The 22235-nt window shown below is 35.5% G+C and overlaps 1 protein-coding gene across 2 annotated transcripts in view; it reads right to left on the minus strand.

Annotated features, from left to right (window-relative positions):
* Window positions 1–11244: 11244 nt before the first annotated feature.
* The window catches only part of FCLY (farnesylcysteine lyase), a 168056-nt gene continuing 157065 nt past the window's right edge, over window positions 11245–22235 (minus strand). For both annotated transcript variants that reach the window (XM_089800387.1, XM_089800388.1), the window contains 3 exons: window positions 12530–12889; window positions 11952–12127; window positions 11245–11825 (listed from right to left, as the gene is read on the minus strand). In XM_089800387.1, coding sequence (XP_089656513.1) covers window positions 11561–11825; window positions 11952–12127; window positions 12530–12889 — 801 coding nt within the window. In that variant the 3' untranslated portion in view covers window positions 11245–11560. The remainder of the gene's footprint in view (window positions 11826–11951; window positions 12128–12529; window positions 12890–22235) is intronic.

Genomic DNA, 22235 nt, shown 5'->3' on the forward strand with positions numbered 1-22235 from the left:
CTTGTTTTGCTTACAATCATTCATATATCTCACATATTCCTTCATGTATTCTACTTCCATGATAAAGGAAAATGTCCATCCTTTATACCGAGTCCATAAAAAAATTCCCTGAGTTGGCTATTACACCTTCTCAATTAATTATTATAAGACCATATTAAGAACAGTATACACTTAGCGATAACATTAATCTTTTGCTTGGTAACTTAAATAACTTTCCGTAAATGTAACATTATGATGAGTGAGCTTGACCACATCATCTCCCACATGTCTTCTTCACAATCATAACTTTGGATTCTTAGAATAACAAATCTGCTAAGAGATATAACAAGTTTACCAGAACATGCCTCTATAAACTCTATCTCAGAACAATCTTCACCAAAACTTGCACAACTTCTTCCAAAATTAATATCTTATGCTTCCAAGGTTAGCTGCATGTACCAGACACTTAGTAGTATCTCCCTTTAACCTCACTTAGTGGAAATGATCAACTGTCTATCCGTACCAACTTGATCTTTCTATTGTTCTTCTGTCAAATACCACAGAAAATTGCTATGTTGACATCAATGACAAACATAGTCATGAATGTAACATACCATCATGATAATGATCTAATCATGTTCCTACAATGCTCCCCGATAGGAATATCATCAACATTCATGCTTCCAACAATCTCCCCCTTTAGCATTAATGGAAACATAGATGAAAAACATATAGTTCCAATAATACCAACTGTAAAAGATCATTAATCTTTTCTTTTCAAATCCTCTTCATCAATCATTCTTTCCCATTGATATACCTCAATGTTTTCTACATCAAACTATTTTTCCATGGTGTACTTTTTCAGCCTATTTTGTTGTACTTCACCAACATGTTTTTCATGCTAAATTTCTCCCCCATTGACATCAATGTCAAAGGTTTCAGCAACCGACAATCTTTGCGACAACTGTTTCTAACTAGCTCAAGTGTCCAAAGACATTGTTCAAAAACAACATCCAACAGGAGTCTTAGATGACTCTGTTCATCACAGATTCTCCCCCATACAGGAGGCATCAACATTCAGTCCAGACAAAAAATACTGCTCTATTACACTAGACTGATGCACTTCTTGCATCACCTACTCTGATGTAGGAAGGGGCATAACCCCTAGCATACCTTGTAAATACTCAAAAGTCTCTTGGAGAAAAGGCTTAGTGAAAATATCTGCAATCTAATCTCCTTTTCTACAACTTTCTCTCTCAACATGTGATACTTTATAGAAATGTGCTTAGTCTTAGAATGCAACAGTAAATTCTTAGACATATTTATTGTGCTTGTGTTGTCACAATGTATGACAATAGGTTCACTAAATTCTATCATTATATCCTTCAGCATTTGTTTCATCCAAATAACTTGATTACAATTGTTTGTTGCTGCAACATATTCTTTTTTTGTTGTACTTTGTGAGGTATAGTCTTGCTTCGTGCTTAGCCAAGAAACGAATCTTCCTCCAAGAAAGAAGGCTCCACCGCTGGTGCTTTTTCTGTCATCCATACTACCTACCCAATCAACATCACTATAAGCATATAGAGTGAAATCATTAGATCTATCATAGCACAATTCGAACTCTAGTGTTCATTTCAGATGTCTACATATCCTTTTGATGGCTACATAATGTGCTTCTCTAGGATCAACTTGGAATCTTGCAACAATTCCAACTGCATTTGTTATATCCGACCTTGTGTGAGTCAGATATTGCAATCCTCTAATCATAGATCTGTACTTCTTCTGTTCAACAGTAGGTGTCTCATCCTTTGTAGATAACTTGTGTCTAGTTACCATAGGTGTTCCAATGGGTTTACATGTTTCCAATCCAAACCTTTTCAATAAATATTTCAAATACTTAGTCTGAGAAATAAAGATTCTTTCTTTATCCTGTACAATCTGCAATCCTAGAAAATATTTCATTTCTTCTGCAAATTGGTCACTTTCATTGTCATTTCCTCCAAATATGATATCATCAAAAAATATTACCAAGATCATCAATTTCTTTCCAATAGAGATTACTATCTGTCATACCTTTGCTATATCCAAGCTTTGTTAAATGTTTGTCCAACCTTGCATACCAAGTTCGGGGTGCTTGCTTCAAGCCATACAGTGCTTTCTTGTATTTGCATACTATGTCCTTGTCATCTGTCAAAGGACAACCTTCAAGTTGTTCTATGTATGCCTCTTCTTCAAGTTCTCCATTTAGAAATGCTAACTTGACATCCATCTAATATACTTTGAATTTTTTATATGTTGCATATGCTAAGAATAACCTTATTGCTTCTATTCTTTCAATAGGAGCATAGATCTCATCATAGTCTATTCCTTCTTGTTGAGTAACCTTTACGTACCTGTCTTGCTTTGTTCTTTACAACTTCACCTTGTTCATTCATCTTGTTTCTAAATACCCATTGAGTTCCTATCACATTCTTGTCTGCTGGTTTGGGAACTAATTCTCATGTCTCATTCTTTACTATCTGATCCAATTCCTCTTTCATAGCTTGTTTCCAATAGTCATCTTTACATGCTTCATCTGCATTCTTAGGTCCAACTTGAGATATCAAACATAGTTCTTCATTGATTCTACTTCTTGTCATCACACATTTATCTCTGTTTTCAATGATCTACTCAGATGGATGATTCTTTGTCATATTTTTACTTGAAGTAGGAGTTGCTATCTCAACTCTTAGCTCTGTTGAAGATTTCAAGCTTTGTTCCTGCCTTGCCTCTCCTTCAATCTGCAAATCATTGTTAGTCTCAAAGAATACTTCATCATTCCTTGGTTTAGTAACAACATTCTTATCATCTGAATTGTAATCAACTATTCTTGTAACCTGCATTTCTCATCAACTCTCACATTAGCACTTTCCATAATGGTCTTAGTTCTTATTATAACATATATAAGTCTTCCTTTTCAATGAATAACCAAGAAACATACCTTCATCACTTCCAGTATCAAACTTACCAATATCATCATCACTTTTGATATAACACTTACTGCCAAAAATTATGAAATACTTAACTATAGGTGAGTGACCAAACCATAGTTCATAAGGGGCCTTGTTTGTGTCTTTCTTGACTTGCACTATGTTCATAGTGTAGACTATTGTATTGATAGCTTCTCTCCAAAAAATCTTGGATACATCATTCTTAGCTAACATAGCTCTTGCTACTTCTATTACTAATATGTTTCTTCTCTCTGTTATACCATTTTGTTCAGGGGTTCTCAGAGCTGATAGTTGTCTTTTGATTCCATTAACTTCACAAAAGATGTTAACCTCATTTGAAGTAAATTATCCTCCTCTATCTGATCTTAAACATTTAATCTTCATGCCTGATTCATTCTCAACTCTATTCTTGAATATCTTGAACTTATCAAATGCCTCAGATTTTTCTTTAAGAAATGTAACCCACATCATTCTAGAAAAGTCATCAACTAAACTCATGAAATACCTTTCACCATAGAATCTTTTAGTCTTCGTAGGACCACTGAGATCCGTATGTACAATCTCCAATTTTGTTGTAGTACTAAACTTATTGATGGGAAAAGAAGTTATGTTATGCTTTTCCAAAACACACTCCTTGCAAATTGTGTTAGTAGACTTTACAATCTTAGACAAATCTCTAACTACAAACATACTACTAGTCTTCACAATATTGTCAAAGTTTATATGAAAAAATCTCTTATGCCACAGCCAATTGTCATCTACCTTTGCAACCAAACATGTCATTTTAGTAAGAATCAACCAAAATACATTACCTCTAGATCTGGCCCCTATTCCAATTACCTTTCCATCTTTGTCTCTGATCATGCAAGTCTTCTCTGTGAACTATAACTAATAACCTTTGTCCACTAGTTGTCCAACACTCAAAAGATTGTGCTTCAAACCATCAACAAAATATACATCCTCAGTGTTAGTCTTACCATCAAAAGTTATAGATCCAATACCTTTAACTTGGCATACTAAAATGTTTCCAACTTTGACAATGCCTCCATCATGACTTTTGAAGTTAACAAATTTGTTCATATCACCAGTCATATGATGTGAACAACCATTATCAATTATCCAATCAGATTTCTTTTCAACCTATGATACCAAAGCCATTTTCTCTAGACTTTCTTCTTTAATAGCTACAAATCCAATTTCATCATCACTAGCATTTATTTCTTATTCATCATAATCATCTTCTTCATTTGCATACAAACATTCTCTATCTCTTCTAGGTTTGAAATTACCTCTATACTTTTTCTCTCTTTTAGGACAATTAGATGCATAATGACCATATTCATTACAAGTCCAACATTTAAAGATTTTCTTACCATCTTTTTCTCTTCTTACCAAAAGGGCTACTCCTTCTTCAATCTTTCTAGCACTTGTGCTCCTTGATAAACTAGGTCGAATATTCAAGGCACTAAAAGTTGTTTCTGTTTTGGTCAATTCTATGGATTGCCTAAGCTCATTCTCAACTGCTTCAAGTCTTCCAAGCAGTGTTTCCTTTGTGAAATTTTTGGTACAAGAGATCAACAACTGTATCATTTGAACAACTAGCTTAAATGGTGGTGTTAAGCTCTTCAATATCTTCCATATCACCTTATCATCTTCTTTGGTTCCTCCTTGAGAACTAATACCTACTTGAAATGCACAAATCCAACTTTGTAACCTCAATTTCTTAGAATGTTCATCACCTTCAAAACTATTTTCCAAAGTTTTTCAAATCATATGAGAAGTAACAAGTGACTTTACCTGATTGTACTCAATTTCAAGAAGTGCAGACAATAATGCTTCTCTAGCTCTCATGTCACACATGAAGAGTTCCCTTTCTTCCTTGGTACAAGTTTTCAAATCTTTTTCAGCAATGATTATTTTTCTGATTTTGTCAAGATCCAATATCCTGGACCCATACACAGTAGATGTGTCTTCATCTTTTCCTTCCAATCGTCATAATTTGTTCCATCAAACTTCAGACTGTCCTTTCTGAATATGCTCGCCATGGATCTTTCAAAGTTGTTAAACTTTATTTTCAAGGAGTTGATGCTCTAATACCAATTGTTAGAAACAATAGTCCATCAAGATAACTGAGGGGGGGGGTTGAATCAATTATCCAATAATTAAAACATTTATCATCCTCAAACAATCTTATTCATTCAACCAAAGTAAACAACAACCATAACAAGATGCACATAGAAAATTACACCAGATATGTTAACTAGGGAAACCCTTGATCAAGGGAAAAACTCTAGTGGGAATGATGCCCACAAGATGATGTACTAATATAAATATTCCTTGTTAGAGGATGGACCCAATTAGGAGTCTATTACAACATTTAGTACATATGAGTCCTTGTTAGGAGACTTTGAATCCATGTTAAGAGATTCCAATCTTGTTAGGAGTTGCGCCAACACAGTTAGGAGTTGTAGAAGACAGAAGGACCCATTGTCCAAACAGCTTCTAGGGCAAGATCACCGAACTCACTATCCAACTGATCTCTCAACTATTCCTTTCAAAATAATTGTATGTAATGTATTTTAATTTCTTTCCTTTGTCTTGTCAACTAGACCAATCACTATTAGACCTTGTAGACTAGGTCACAAACCTTAGATCTAAGTATCCAACTTTGGATCACACAATAAAACCTTGGCAATGAAGTTTTCTTCTCAACTTCGCATTCCACTCTTGTGTTGCTTACAATCATTCATACATCTCACATATTGCTTTCATGTATTCTACTTCCATGATAAAGAAAAATGTCCTTCCTTTATACCGAGTCCATAAAACAATTCCCTGACTCGGCTATTACACCTCAATTAATTATGATACGACCACATTAAGAACACGTTACACTTAGCGATAACATTAATCTTTCGCCTAGTAACTTAAATAACTTTCCGTACACGTAACATTATGATGAGTGAGCTTGGCCATGTCATCTCCAACATGTCTTCTTCACAATCATAACTTTGGCTTCTCAGAATAACAACTTTGCTCAAAGATATAACAAGTTTACTAGAACATCCTCTGTAAACTCTATCTCAGAACAGTTTTCACCAAAACTTGCATGACTTCTTCCAAACTTAATATCTTATGCTTCCGAGGTTAGTTGCATGTACCAAACACTTTGTAGTATCTCCCTTTGACCTTGCTTAGTGAAAATGCTCAAGTGTCTATCTATACCAACTTGATCTTTCCATTGTTCTTCTGTCAGATACCATAGAAAACTACTATGTTGACATCACTGACAAACATAGTCATGAATGTAACATATCAACATGATAATGATCTAATCATGTTCCTTCAATACTCCCCCATAGGAATATCATCAACATTCATGCTTCCAACATTTCCTTCTCCACATTTATCGAATCTTAGATTTGTGTTGTATTAATCAATTAAAGAAATCATATTGGAGTGTGTCGCTACTTTGCCTCTGATGTGTGCTTACTTTGGTTTTGTGGAGGATTTCAAAGCTATTTGTCAAGTTTAAACCAATATAGCTATTGTTTGTTGGTTTTTGGCTTTTATAATTTTCTTGTTGATCCACTTGTCATTCAATCATTTGTAATAACTTATGATTTAGAGTTATACTACATCATTCAATGGGTGAAATTATCATGGAATATTTATATTTGTGAGATAATAGGAACATCTCTTACAAGTCTTCATAGGCGCTTCCCATGGAGAAATCTGAATATTTTGCTCTACCTATTTGACTTTTGAAGAGAGTTTGTGGCATTATGTGCTCAATCTTTTGGGGTTTGTTCCTTTTATTTCTTAAGCAAATATAAAGTATAATAAAAGCATCACTAAATTACCTTAGTCTAGTTGCTTCCATATTTTCTTCTTTCCTCTTTTCACCTTATCTAAGCATGAAGAGTTAGCTTTTGAAATCCTGAAGTTTTCTCAACATAAAGCATTAAGTCACCCATATGCAAAGCTTCCCATAAGGTTCTTACCTTCCAAAGTGTAAATTTTTTTATCAACAATGTTAGTGTTAATCAAAATTTGTGCAAAGGTAGAGAGTCCTAAACTTTTTTAGCATCACACACCTTTTAGAAACAACAAATAAAATAATTGATGTCCTCAAATAAGAAATCTTCCAAAAATGAAGAGGAAGACTGGGAAGATAAACCCATAATGTGTGCACACTGAATTGTTTAGTAAGAGGGTTGAAGGATATTATCTAAGGTTTGGCTGAAAGAAAGCAAGTCCCCCAAGACCACAACTTGTTTATAATCAGATCTTAGATATTAGAAATAAAAGTAGTAATAAAAATGCCTTACCATAAGGAAAAAAACTCAATGTTACTAAAAACTAAGGGTGTACAAGAGTCCATCGCCAAATGATGAAGATATGGATGAGAAGGCCATACACTAATAAATCTACAAACCAACTTACAACATTGATAGAAATCAATATTATCCATCACATTAAGGCCAAAGACCACCACAAGGGAGGACCCAACACTGACAAGAAGTGATATTTCTTGTGGAGGAAGAAGGGCAACAAATTTAAAAACACAAGCAAAGCTTCGTCTATCAACACTGGAAAGAGGATTTTGGGGGTGGGGGAGGTGGTGGGGTGGGGAAATCCCTCCTTCACAATGAAATGTCTTTTAGCAGAGTACCTAGTGAGCACCACACTAGTGGAAACCTCCTCACTAAAAACGCTAAGATCAAAGATTAAAAAACCCTGAACCAACCACCTGTAGTAGAAAAGAGGAACCTAGTAGTGTAGTGGCACCCAACACACCACTGCCTTATAACACTACTTTGGGGAGCATTGATGCAAAGGTTGAGTGCAATTTTTTTGGGCACGAGCCAAAGACAACAATAGTTGTAAGTCTAGTTGCGAGAGTCAACATCATTGTTTTCAAAAGGGAGAGCAAGTCAAAACCCGTATCTCCTAACTCTTTTATTGTGTATTAGGAATTTATAAATAAAGGCTTAGACATGTATCATTTCTAAGTTGGCTTGTAAGTCAAAAGTATATGTCTCGTATGTATGGGTAGTAAAATTCGCCTTTAGTTAAAATATGATATATAGAGCTGCCCAAGCAAGGAGAAAGCCATATTGAGTATCACTTTGTATTAGACATGATCTAGAGGTAAACATTGATTAATAAATTAGTAATACCAAAAATTATCACCTCATCTTTCTTGAATTATAATTTATATGTTAATTTCTATCTTGGATACTTTATTTGCAAGTAGAAATAGCACACGACTACTACATATTTGTTCAATAGGGATATAAACACCAAAACATACAACTCAATCATTTGCTTACCTACAATTTGCATGAAATAAATGACCACAAACAAATAAGGACACTGAACACCTAAAGAGTAGATTCAATGTCCTTATAAACTACTAGGGGATTTTTTGTGTATTAGAACTCTCTAAGAAAAACACACTTGGAAAAATATGACCCATAGTTAATGGCTAAACTTCCCTAAATGAAAGAGCTTAGATGAGATATTAATGAGGTATGACCATTGAAACTTGCAAAAAAGGCCTCACCTAGACCTTAAAGTTAGGCATTAGAAATAATGCCACTACGCATCAAAACCCTTAAGACAAAACTCCTTGAGCTATTGAAGCAGTATTTTTGGATTTATTTTAATATGTATTCTTGGAAGAATTAAAATCCTCTTAACTTCTACAATGTTCTGAAGTGTATTGGTAATCTATAATACTAATGATAATAAACTTTAATTATCAAATAAGTTAATCAAATCATTTTACCATTTTTATCTTCCTACCTAAAACTGCCTTCATAATGTGTTTAATGAGATGGACCAATCATTAAGAAGAGCATAACTCTGACGAATTTCAACCCTGTTTAATAGCATCACAAGCTTTGAAAGCACTTTGATCTAAAAGAATACCTCACACCTCTTATTCATCAAAGATTTATTAAATAAAGCAATCGCTTAAACTAGCATAACCTTCTCAACCTTGTCTAGTTGTCTTGCAAGCTCTAAATATATGTTGACCTAACAAATACCTCACAACTCTAATTCATCACAGAACTATACAAAGTAATTGTTGAAACATCATTTTAACTTAAAATATCCATAAGCAAGCTTATTTAATCCACCAAGTCTCTATCCATGTTTTTGCCTTCAAAATTTAAGATGTTTTTGAGAGGTTTGAGCATAAATTAGAATCATTCCCTTCCAGCCACTACTTGTCAAGCAAGCCCTACAGGAACCAATATCCTTGTCCAATTTTGCAAGCATCTCCAAAAAAAACATATATAAAGTCAACATTTCTAATGTAGTAAAAATAATCAATCCCCCAATCACCACATTGAGTTTCAAATGGTTGTTAGAATGTGACTTCTTTTTCATGCATACAACCCCTTGTAACGATCCCCATACATTCCCTATCCCTAGCATGGGTACTTGCAAGGAGCTATGAATGCCTTAAATCTCAAGGATTGGTACTTCCAACAAGCTTAATACATTGACATCCAGAAGTTTGTTTGGATTTTAGTGAGTTAAAGAGTTTAAATGTTAGCAGTGAACAATTAACACATCTCCCATTGTGCAAGATTACAAGGTATCTATGTATAAATTCTTCCTTCTTAAAGTTTGATATGAGGACTTCAATTGCATCATCGGTTTTCTCTTAAGTTGCCAGATCCTCTCCTCAACCTAGGAATTCCTGGTTCAATTCTCTCAAGTCTAGTCCTTGTCAAATTTTGTCAAAACTCTACCACCTAGAATGAATTTTGTTGAAAATTCTCTCAAAAGAGCCTTGGCAAAATTCAAACAACTTTTAAATGACTTTGGATTCTAGCATAGGAACCCGGACATAATTTCAAAGAATTTAGTCAAAAAAAACTTTTTTTTTACTTCTTCAAAAAGTTTTTATTGCCAAATTAGACTCATGCACATGATTGGATTCAAATACTAATCATATTTTATTTGAATTAAATGCTACTTGAGAAGAATCAAGATGTATAAAAGTGTCACACATCTATTATGGAATGTATGTTGTGCATATAGGCTAACATGTACAGAAAACTATAAATTGAACAAAATTTAAAGAGATTTTTAATGTGGTTAAATCAGGATCCAAAACCTGCTTTTTGGGCTTCATCCAATCTGATCCAAACTTCTTGTCTTTGAATCATTTGAGTATGACAATTAATGTGTTAAGCCTACAATATGGCACAATCACAACATTGCCCTTAAACGGGCCTATAGCACTACTTTTAGTGATTCTAATTTGCAACAACTGATCGATGATGATTCACTTGATGTTTTATCATGAGATTTGATCACGATGGCTGATTATTAATGTTGACATTATTGTTTTCAAATTGAAACATTGATATGGTGGTGTATATTGGTATGTTGCTTTGAAATTAGCATAGTGGTGTATGAACTTATTTGCTTATACAAGCAAACCCAAAATGAATCTAAAACCAACCCACAAAAAAATTGAACAAATATTGAACCCGAATCCAAACCAGCAACTTAGGTTTTCTCTAGTTCAAAATGGTAATAAAGAGGTCTAAAGTAATTTACCAAGGTTGCACAGGGATAGAGGTACTTGGGTACTTTAGGGTATGGGTACTTTTCAAAATAGGGGACAGGGGTATGTCAATTTTTTTTAATATTTATAGAAAATCTGAAAATATGACTCCTTACAATGGTTTTTCAAAATAAGAACAGTGATAAAGGTTGCAGATGTAATGTATTATCTTCAGTCTCAGATATGCAATATTTTTGTAATAATAATATATACTAAATGTTTGGATGCATAGCATAGAAGGCAAACTTTAAACATGAACAAGAAGGTCGTTAGTCATATAACAATGACATATTGTAACTAATAAACTTTTGACTTGAAGGATGATAAAGTTTTACAGCTGATCAGTCTTGTATCAAAGTTTCAAACTGATTAAGTGTTGAATTACTCTTGATAAACAAGCTAATATTCAAACAAAACACCGAAATAATAATCAGAAATCTTAATCAGGGTCTTTAGCTATGATGCTTTCCACTGAGTACCCAGTACTTGGGTACATGGGTACTTGTCCCAGGGGTGTGGGAACGTGTACCCATGCAACCTAGTAATTTACTAATATTAATTATTCATGTTCTTATCTATTCTCTCTAATACTGGGCATAATCTGATTCTGTTATTAAGCAGATAAAAAACATGGACAAGCAGAGAGGGAGCCAAATTGGACCAAAGAGCAAAAAAGCATTTAGTGCCACCAAGTGGTGAAAAGATCAGATGCATATTTATATGGTTATCCTATAGCTTTAGATATTTGTTTACTATGACATAAATTTGTATTAAAAAATTGCCATAATACTGAACAGTTGCTGCCTTGCTGAAAATAGGATCTGAAAGTGTGTTATCGAATAAACTGCTCCAGCATGATCCATAATGAATTATGTCAACCCTCTCCAAGTTGTAAGCTTCACCATTGTTACATGAAGCAGGTCACTTTTACTAGTTTTATGACCTAAGTGACAAGTATTCGCACAAGAATATTTTGATGTACATATCTAATTTCTCATAACTCTGAAAACATTTCAGTGTCACAAGATTCAGAAGATCCTGATGTTGATTTATGTAGTGAATCAACGTGCAATCTAGACAAGATAAGTCGTGCAACATTTTCAGCTGCAACAGAACTCATCTCCATGGAACTTGCAGCACTTTCAAAAGTATTAATGTAATACAGATGATGGCCATCTAGCAAAAAAGGAGCAAATCTTTCTGGTGCTTGATAGTGAGGATATGCAGCCCAGTCTATCGGTATGGTTTCTTTTCTGACACTGTAAACAATTAACTTCCATAGTTATTGCAAAACTACAATAAGAGAATAGACAAGAAATAATTATTTACCAGGTTTCTTCTGAATATGGTGCAGGGAATCAAAATATTTAAACCAAGACACCAACCTGAAAATTTTATCTAACAAATCGTCTGTCATGGCTTTGCGAGAAAATATCTTATAAGCCTTGTCATCTCTACTATATTCTTTCAACACAGATATACTTGAAAACGGCAAACTGGGAACTTCCAAAGTGCCTATTAGCTCAGGAAAGATGAAAGAGGATGGTTGTCCAAAGTATGCCTTGTCATCACATACATGAAACAATAAGCAAATAATTGGTCAGAACCAAAAAAGAAAAAATTCTAGAGCATATGAATCTGTATATACTTAGAGAGGAAAGGATGACAAATTAAGCTCCCAGATTTCATATTGCCAGGAACAAATTCTCAACTATTTATTGTTGTGTGGAAATTGTGCATCAGCATTGAATTCATTACAAAAAATTGGTATAAAGTTCTATTTCTAACAGTAAAATATGTAAACATCATCTGTACTTCACATGAACTGCATCAAAACACCTAAGGATTTGTATGCAAAAGATAGACAAAAGTTGCAACACACTGCACAACAACAAAACTGAAAATGTCAGGGCATGAGACAGAGACAACACCATAAATATTTATACAGGAAAATAATCATTACCGGATTCAACTGACCCCTGACAAAAGTAGTGTAAGTGTGTTGAAGATGTCTCTCAGGAATTGAGATTGCAGGGATAAAACTGATGTTGACCTCATCCAGAGGTGTAGCCAGAACTGTAACTTCACAATTGTGAACTTGTCCCTTGGAGGAACTTATTTGATAGTTCTTCCCCTTGAATAAAATTGAAGCTACCTCTTCGTTCAGATGTAAAGAAACATTTTCCCTATCAAGCAAACCTGCAGCCATTTGCCAATTTCCTCCTTCCACTGACCAAAGCCCGCTACCCGATCCACACAAGGAAACTGCTCCAGCTAGTCCACTAATATTTACACTCTGTCCATAATTTATCCTCATGATAACCTATAAGATAATATATTAATCATTAGACACCGTCTCAAGTAAAAGACGAGACTAGTTGACAGGTACAAGAAAAATCATTTCCACACCATTTTCCACTGGAATGAATTTGTTCATAAAGATTGCATTTATTTCCTCATGATAATAAACAAGTTCTACCATGAAAATGGTCAGCACCCCCATTTTCTTTATACTTACAATTACCAACAATATATCAACAATATATTTAAAGTCTAGATGGATCCTTGCCACTATCCCAAACTCAAAAGAATAGATAGGCTTTATTTTTTAAACCAAGTTTAATAATATAGATGTTAGATAACTACGTGAAATGTGGATTGTAGCCCTTTCTTGTAATGTAACATGTATCATTAGGGCTAGTATGAATTTGGTTGTGGTTGATCATTCATATTTTAGCTTCTTGGAAAATTTATTTGATGGCTGATCCCACTTCTAGTCAAACTGTTTGGTGGCCGACCCAATGAAAGGAGACTTTTCTGTTGTCAGCTTTTTTTCATTATTATTGTTGTTCAATGCATCAAACCTAATCTGTGCCAATAGTGCATCATTCACTAAAAATATGTGAACCCCATCTTATCAAAGATCACTCACATACTGATTGTTAGGATATACCTTTGGGTTTGTGTCATGGTTACCAGGAGACCCGTCTCCCCCCTAAAAGTGGCGTCTCGGAGACCGAGACGCGTCTCAGAGACTTTTCGCGTCTCCGGAGACCTCAAAAAAGGTTGGAGACTTCATGACGAAGTCTCCTGAAGTCTCCCCGTCTCCTAATCCAAAAAGTGAAGTCTCCCCGAAGTCTCTTGATAAAATATAAATGTAAAATATAATATTAAATAATTTTATATATTTTAGCCCTCATTTAAATGTTTTTAATGCAAAAATCTAAGGTACTATATGAATTCCGTAACAACTGCTTGGTGATGTACGTCACCTACAGGAACACGATACAAGTCTAAGACAACATATTGGAAGCTGTACAGGATTGCAGTAAAGATCCCAAATCACATAAGTTTATGCGGCTGAGGAATTAGGGTGCAAAAACTGTTGTTAGTGCATTAGAAGATAGTATTACATATGTTACAGAAATCTGATATGCAAATGCTTGATAATAGCATTATTCCTCATGAAAACCAAGCATCTATTTGCTAATAAAGACTCAGCGATAACAGTGATAGACTAGAGGTTTTATGTATGTTAACATGAATGTATTTGGTCCCATATTTCTGTTTTTTCAAGAGGATATCATGTTTCAGTTTGATGTATAAGTCGTATTTGTTATTTGTACCTGTTTATCTGCTGTTGGCAATATCCTAGTACCAATATAGGAATCTTTGTTAGTTGAATCTGTGTAACTGGAAAAAAAACACTATTACAAAATGATTTACTCCCTTTTAAACTAAGCAATCCTAACTCTTAGTTAGAAAATAGAAATCCTAAGTGTGTCTCTATGCATGCATTGATGTTGAATAATTCAATAATTTTCACAAATTTTTTGTAGCAATGCCAATTTGTCAGGTTTTAAAATCTATTTCAGTAATGTACTTCTGTATCTGACCACTTATTATTATTATAATCTTTGACAGTTTGACTCTATGAATCTATTTTAATTTTTAATGTGACAACACTAGTATTATTAATTTATTATTTACTTTAGTCTTTTAGTCTTACAGTATTACTATTTTGAAATTTTGTATTTACTTTTAGTATTAGACTCTTTAAGTTTAAACTATTAAAAATTTATTTAAAAAAAAAAAAAAAATTGCCGTCTCCAAGTACCCCCGTCTCCTATTTGAAAAATTGCCGTACCGGTACCAGTACCAGTACCGGAGACCTCAAAGTCTCCCCGTCTCCTGGTGACCTTGGTTTGTGTTCAACATGCATTGGTGCCATGTATAATCCATTGTTTTTTACCTCATCAATGATGTTGTGTTGCAGGGGTAAAAATGGTATTTTGTGATGCAATGAACGACAGGGGTCCAAATGAGTGGCAGCCTTAGCTTGCAGCCAATACCCAATAAAACTCAGATTCATGTTAACACAAGGATTCAATCAACAATAAATCTGATTTTATCCAATGTGCAAGATAGACATAACTGCATGGATTCTACAAAATATCTAACCGCCATTATAACAAAACCCAAAACTTGAGCACCAAATATTAACAAAATATTACTACTACTCTCTGGATCAAATAACATAATTTATTGCATGCATTTACGCAGTAGAATTCAGATCTCTAACCACAACGAGCACCCAGGATTCTGGAAATTTAGACATATTGTCCCCTTGTAAACGCAACAATTTCAGCCTTAACCTAAACACATACAAACCTGTAGTAATCCAAAACTTGCATAGAACCCGCATACAAATGTGCTTCAGTCTCCACAGTTGAGCTTCCCAGCAACCTGCAAACAAAGAAGAAAACTACTCTCCTCATCACCAGTCAATCCCCTTCTTTGGGAGCTACCCTTTCCTTCATTCTTCAAGCATTATTTTAAAAAAAATTTCCTCTAACTAGGACACCAAAATCAAGAGAGAGCATTTCGAAGACGAGAATTCTCCTAACCAAATTGGAATGGTGCTCTCTAAGAATGGAGATAAGTCAAATGTGTAGCTCCCATCATCAAGATCCATTTATTACTGGCTAAACATCAACGAGTGGGACACCCTCTATGACATGCATCGACATGCAAATGGGTGGTTCCATTTTCCAAGGCTGATTTGGAACATCAAAGCTGCTTCTTACAAGTAACCCCCTCAACAATGATGCATCACTGATGCTCTTACTGTTAGCTATATGCACAGAATTGTCATCGATGTCGACTAATGGTTGCATCAACGTCAAGTTGTTGTGATTGAGAAGCTGATAAATGTTGTATGTGGATTGCATCTAATGAAGAGTTGCTTTCTTGGAAGTTTTGTCTGGTTCCAATCGGTTCAAAGGAGTTCACTGTGGTTCATTTGTTTGAAGATTAGGTTCGCTGCAGTTCATATAGTTCATAGGGTTCATGGCTACCAATCCCTCACTCAACACTCCTTTTTAAACTTGTTAAGTCTGCGGTGAGTGTCTTTGAACCACTCTGAACTCAATGAACCCCTATGAACTGGTATGAACTGTCTTGAAACATGTTCAAGTAGATTCACTGTGGTTCATCAAGGTTCAATGTTCATGCACTGCTGGTCCCACTGGCCAGTCACATCAGCGGCATAAAATTCATAATTTCAAGGATTAAAAAGCAGGAGAAGAGAATGAACTCAGATGAACCTCATTTCTCGAAGGTTCAAAGAGGTTCATCCAGTACAAGATGGTTCATGATTTCGAATTAGGCGATTTTAGTTAGAATTTTACCAAGGCATTGACTTTCCCAAGGAATAATCTGTACACCTCAAAGTAATTAAAAATTGGTGAGTTGGTGGGGCAAATGTAACCATTGATGGGTGAGGTTATGTCATGATGTGACAAATATTAAATCCCTATGCTGCAAAAATGTCACATCATGGTCATTCAACACAAGTTAAGAGATATTGCAATTAATTTTGGGAGTTCACCTGTCATGAGTATTAACAATGGCAAAAACTCAATAAATCAATTACACTTACCAACTTGAAACAGAGCAGCGAAGGTGAAGATCGGTTGTGAATGTGCAGGGGTTACAAACACTTTTAGTTTAAGAGGTGAGTTTCATAAATATTTTTCTATTCATGATTTACAATATTTCTGGCATTTTAGAGAAATTTTGCCCCTAGTTAAGCTAAAAGCACTATCAACATGAAAGTCTGCCTCTCGCATGTTTGGTGATGCCACTAGTTTAGTCTGTGAAAGCCCTATATTGGGAGATACAACCCTTATACAATATGACTTAGAAGAGTTTAATATGCAGTATGACTTCAAAGAGTTTAAGGAAAGGCTGGTAACACAAGCAGACAAACCCTTCATGAAAGAATTGCACAAAGTGACCTGGTTGAGGCTGCTGCATTTCCTCCTGCTATTGCATATCTGGAGCTTATTGGAGAAGTATTAACAGATATGAACTTAGACACCAGTGTCTCCGAAAAAAATGGAGAATTATGTTATTAGTTGACACGGAAACCATTACATCTATTTTTAAGATACCCAAGAAAGAATCAAGCCCAGAATTTTCTCCTTTCCTTTATATTGCGAGGTTCAATGAATGTGCAGACAAACACATAAGTGTTATAGCTAGAAATTGGTTGCTCAAGTTTCAGAAGGGTGGGTCTAGATTGCCAAAACCTCTCACAAGGGGAAAATATGAAACCTTATGAGCGAGACTTGGTACTGTTATTGCATAAAGTGAAAGGGGCCTCTCAACCCTACATCTTTGCCTAATGGATGTATTTCTTTGTGCAGATCATTTTAGAGGGAGCTCAATACTCGGACTGGGGGAAGTAATAACTGAACCCATGCAGGATCAACTGAAAATGGCACGCTTGGGAGACAGAGACTATTATATGATGTATAGGAGAATGAATGATGTATTTTCTGGAAGGTTGTACTTCAAGATAACATGTTTGTTGGCTAAGACAATGATGAATGAAGCAAGGCATCTGATCAACACCTATGGCAGCTAGAACATTCGATATCCTCATTTTACCTATATCAGGGTAGGGGGCTATGAAGAGGAACCAGTGAAGTTGCCTACGTACGCCCTAGACTGCTTCATGCTGGCTCAAATATGCAGCCAGTTAACCCAAGTTATCAAGAACTACTTACCAAAAGAGTGGGAAGATCTTTTTCCCCTGGAACTGGGCTTTTGCTCCTGCAAAACCTTCTTTGATGTGGTGAGTATTGGGTACGACATGAGAAGATTTGATTTGAAGTACTACAAAGCTGGGCAAGGCTTTGATAATAAAGATTTCTCCAGATAACATTTGAACTTAGGAGATTAGTTTTTACCTCTACCTCATCTTGAGGATTTCTGGGAGGACTATCTGGATGAAATTGAGGTAAGAAAGAGGCACTCAATCAAACATTGGCTGCCACAAATTGTATCCCTGGAACTTGGAATGGACATTGAAGGAGTGCAGGAAGACGATTCATGTGTAACAGACCGTAAGTTCAAAAAAATCAAAGATCAACCCCTGCGCGAGGTGAATTGGATTGAGAGTGAGAGGGACGGCATACAAATGAGTCACTTAATTTAGCGAAAAGGACTGAGACGTGGCTCAAAGAGAAGAAAGAAGTGAAAATTCAAGACTTGCATGTCATGATATCTGAAGGGACTGAGAAGTTCTCATGATGATATTCAAACTTGTGATGCAATTAACAAAAGACCCAATTCTAAAAGAACAACATCTCGCAGATCGCCCTCGACATCCATAGTTTCTTGTCCCACGATCTAGGTAACTAGATCAAGGATGAAGGCTCTAAAGAAGAGAGAGGCAGGTAGTGATAGATTCATAGAATAGTGGACAAAGAGTCAAGGAAAGAAGTGGAATAGGGGAAGGAGGATCAGCATATCAGCCCACCACCAATGGACTCCGACCAATTGAAGGATGACATCTTGGACCTGGATGCCTCATCCCTGATAGTCACCTTGAGTACTGATAAATCTAGCACTATTAAAATCACAATGGATACCATCCCCTAGTGGTTAACAACCTTTGTGAGTAAGAAACATAGCATAGTACCAGTCTCCATTCCTATAGGGGATATGGTTGGTAAGTACACTACTAAGACTCTGAAGCCTAAGAAGTTGAAGACTACAACAAGGCTAGATATCAACTCCAATATTGGTAAATGGACTACCGAAGTAGCCATACCAAACATTGAAGAGGAAGTTCAAAGCCCCACAACCAAGGACTATAATGTGGCGAAGGTAGACCTAGGTGTGGCTAATAGGGAAGTTGATAACCACCACATCAAGGTATCGATGAAGTGGATGTTAACCAGGTTGTGGAAAGATAGCACAGATAAAAAGGAATTAAAACAGATCATAAGACTATGTCAGAGTATATTGATGCTTTTAGCAGCCTAGGTCCCTCGCCTCTCGTCCAAGCTCCACAAGGATTTGATCCCACTTCCCCTGCTAACCAGAAACTACTAAGCCATATCCAAAGGGAAAGGCCTTGGTGAAAGCTTTCAACAAATAGGTGGATGAAGTGCTTAAGGAAGGCAGTAAATTCATCTTGGACTCCAGAAGGGTATTTGATGCCACTATCGCTTTGATAGGTGAGATGCAGACACTAGGTTAGTTGTGGGAAGCAGAGGAGTCAAATTGGACAGTCATCGTCATCTCCCTACAAATCTATGAAGTTCAAAAATATGGGACTGCCAAGTTCCTAATAGAGAAACCCTTAAAACTTGAGGATGAATGCCTGTTGTTCACATTAAAAGGAATATAGATTGGATATATTTTGTGTTTAGGTCCACCCTCATCGAGTTTGAGAAACTAGAGAAAGAATTGCAGGACTGAGCCAATCTCTTACCAATAATGTGTGGTGCATTAATGCAACTTATGTATGGCACGATGGCAAAGTAGAGCATGATATGGATGCGGTCGTAAGGGCTTTTGTGAATGAAGTAGGACAAGTGAAAGCAGGGAAAGCTCCAACTACCGCCGACTGCACCAAAGTAGATAGGGTAGAGTCCATGTTGTACCTACGTGTAGACCAGCTGCCACAACATGCAGGTAGGGTAGCCAAGCTTAAGTGGGAAAAAAGAAGCCTGGAAGTTGCGGATCCCACACATCAAGAATGCTAGTATCCTGACAATCCAAGAATTTGTTACAGCCTATAAGGAGTGGAAGGCATTGCGTAGCACCCCTTCGGAGCACAACCAATCCAGAAGACATGGATTGGTTCCTATTTCTTAGTGTTTGTTAGTTTTTTTAAAAATTCTTTTGAAGACACGGGGATACTTATAACAAACCATGGTTAGTTTCTTAACTTCTTTAAACTCTATTGAGAGGTTGATTTGAACCTCAATGGTTATGTTTAACCATAGTTTAGATGATACTATATATGTGCTAAGTATGAACACATGAAGTTCGGGAATTTTGGCTGAAAAACTTTATTACTTTACTGTGATATGTTTTTCTGAAGATATAAATTTAAAAAATCTGTGCCTATAAAGAGAAGTATTTTGGATATATTGGAACAGTTTAAATCTTTGTGTTTAAACTTGTGGAGTGATTGTTTCTTTGTGAGTGATCTTCTTTGCACTATAGATCAGTTTAATTTCAAGTTTATATGGGATGATATACATTAATATGCAAACTATCATAATCTGCTGAATTTCTGAAAGTAGTCATATGCAGAAAACTGTAATTTTCTGATAATTAATGTTATACACATTTGAATTTCATATTCACAGCATATCAAAAATTGGATGCATGTGGCCTTATTTCCTTTCTGGTTAAAAGTATGCATGTTTAGCAAATTAGGAATCATTCATTGAACACTTAACAAGGGAGTTGTACCTTAGCTGTACCTTAATTAAAATTCAGAGGGAAACAAAAATGCATGTTTACCCAACTGTTGTCTATGGGTTTGTTCTAAGTGGGGGTGATAGAGTCAGTACATCAATTGAGTAAAAGGACAAATCTGTTGGCCAACAGGTATGCAAGAAAAACTACTTGAAGAATAATAGATGTTTGGCAGATGATGTTATAATGTTAATAATAAGCCAGTATGAGGTATATCCACAAGATAGAAGTATAACAAGCTGGAATATGCAGGAAAGAGTTTTTGAAAACCTTATGAAAGAATGCTCTGAATTCCTACATAAGATGTGGTGGCTTGTGGCTTTGGTTACAATGACTATGTGCTGTGAATATTGCACTATCATGTTTTTAAGCCCTCAACTATTCTTTTGAAGAAAGTGTGATGCATTGTTGGTTGACAGGTAAAAAGCTGGATTTCAAGAGCAGATTGGACAGGCTTGGATAATGCTCTACATTGGTATCTCTGAATGTGCGGTTCCATGGTCAAATGATTCATGCAGTGTTTCAGTTCAGATATTTTATGTTGGTTTGCTCCACATGTTAAGTAATGTTGTGATGAGTGCAAAACTGTTGTTTGTGTTGGCTTCTGGCCAACTCAACTATTTGCGGTGAGTAAATTTGACTCTTATTGGTCCAAACATAGAATGAGAGAAGAGTTAAAGAGGTTAAGGGTGATCTTGCCATGGTATGCAATGCTTTGGAATCTTGGGTGGCATTATGGACTCTAGATAGTATTACTGAGCCAATTGATAATGTGTTTTTAATGTATTTCAACATGTCACGTTTGGATCCGACTTTGGAGAGTGTTGCAATATGTGCGCCTTGATCATATCATTTTGTTACCCCTATTTTTGCTTTCATTGAATCTTATTTTATAGTTTCCCTTCTGAGAAAAAGTAGAGCATATTTATTCTCTTTTGATTAACATTACATCTCCCGAAGTCATTGTTCTATTACTAAAAGCCTTCTACTTTTGGCCTTTATGTATACCACAGCATGTAATTTTGAACTTTCTGATTGAACCTCACAATTGAAGTTCGAAAGTTCACCTTTACAAGGTTCACTTTGCACATGTACATATCCCAACCCTTATTTGATTCCCAAGTCTCTGTTGAATGTAAATATAAGGACTGTTATGCAAGTTGGCAGGTATTGAGCTTGAACCAGTATACCTCTTGTTTGGTTCAAAATGTGTGGTTCATTGCACATGAGAATATAAAGGCAAAGTGATTAATGAAAAAAAAACTGAAAGGAAGCATATTCTGGGAATCTCGTGAAGTTTGATTTTTTTAAAGAATTCTACGAATAAAAAGTAATGATTATTGTTGGGTGGATATTTTGCAACCGATAATTTTGGGTAAAATCCAGTCGCAAAATAAGATGATCAGCCACAGCGTGTGAGACAAAGTCTCTCCTACCTTAAAGGGAAGGCTCCCCCTTCTCACCGTTCCTTAAATCAACTCAAGGTAAACAAGAAGTTGAGAGATTTTGTAAAAGGTGTTACCAATATTCTTTCCTCTTAGCTTTCAAGAAAGAATCCACTGACCCGCGGAGCAAGTAATATGCAAGATGAAACTTCAAACTACACTTCTATCTAAAGTTGTAAAACGGTGATACCAATAAACCAACTCTAACTCAAAGGCTAGCTGAAAGCATACCAGTTTGACTCTAAGTCCTGTTTTAACCAATTCTATAAGAATAACCTCTACCATTAGGGCACAAAGACTTCCAGAAGTAGAGAATTCTAACTATTTTTTATGAATTTGAGATGGTAATACAAGCTATAGTCAAAGCTCCTAGTCTATGTATTGCCATAACTGCTCCCAATCAAATCTTTGAATCCGATTGCTTCTTAAATCACTATG

Source organism: Cupressus sempervirens, chromosome 9 (genome assembly GCF_028749045.1).
Source record: "Cupressus sempervirens isolate cs-2001-9-10 chromosome 9, ASM2874904v1, whole genome shotgun sequence".
In the NCBI taxonomy this organism is placed as follows: domain Eukaryota; kingdom Viridiplantae; phylum Streptophyta; class Pinopsida; order Cupressales; family Cupressaceae; genus Cupressus; species Cupressus sempervirens.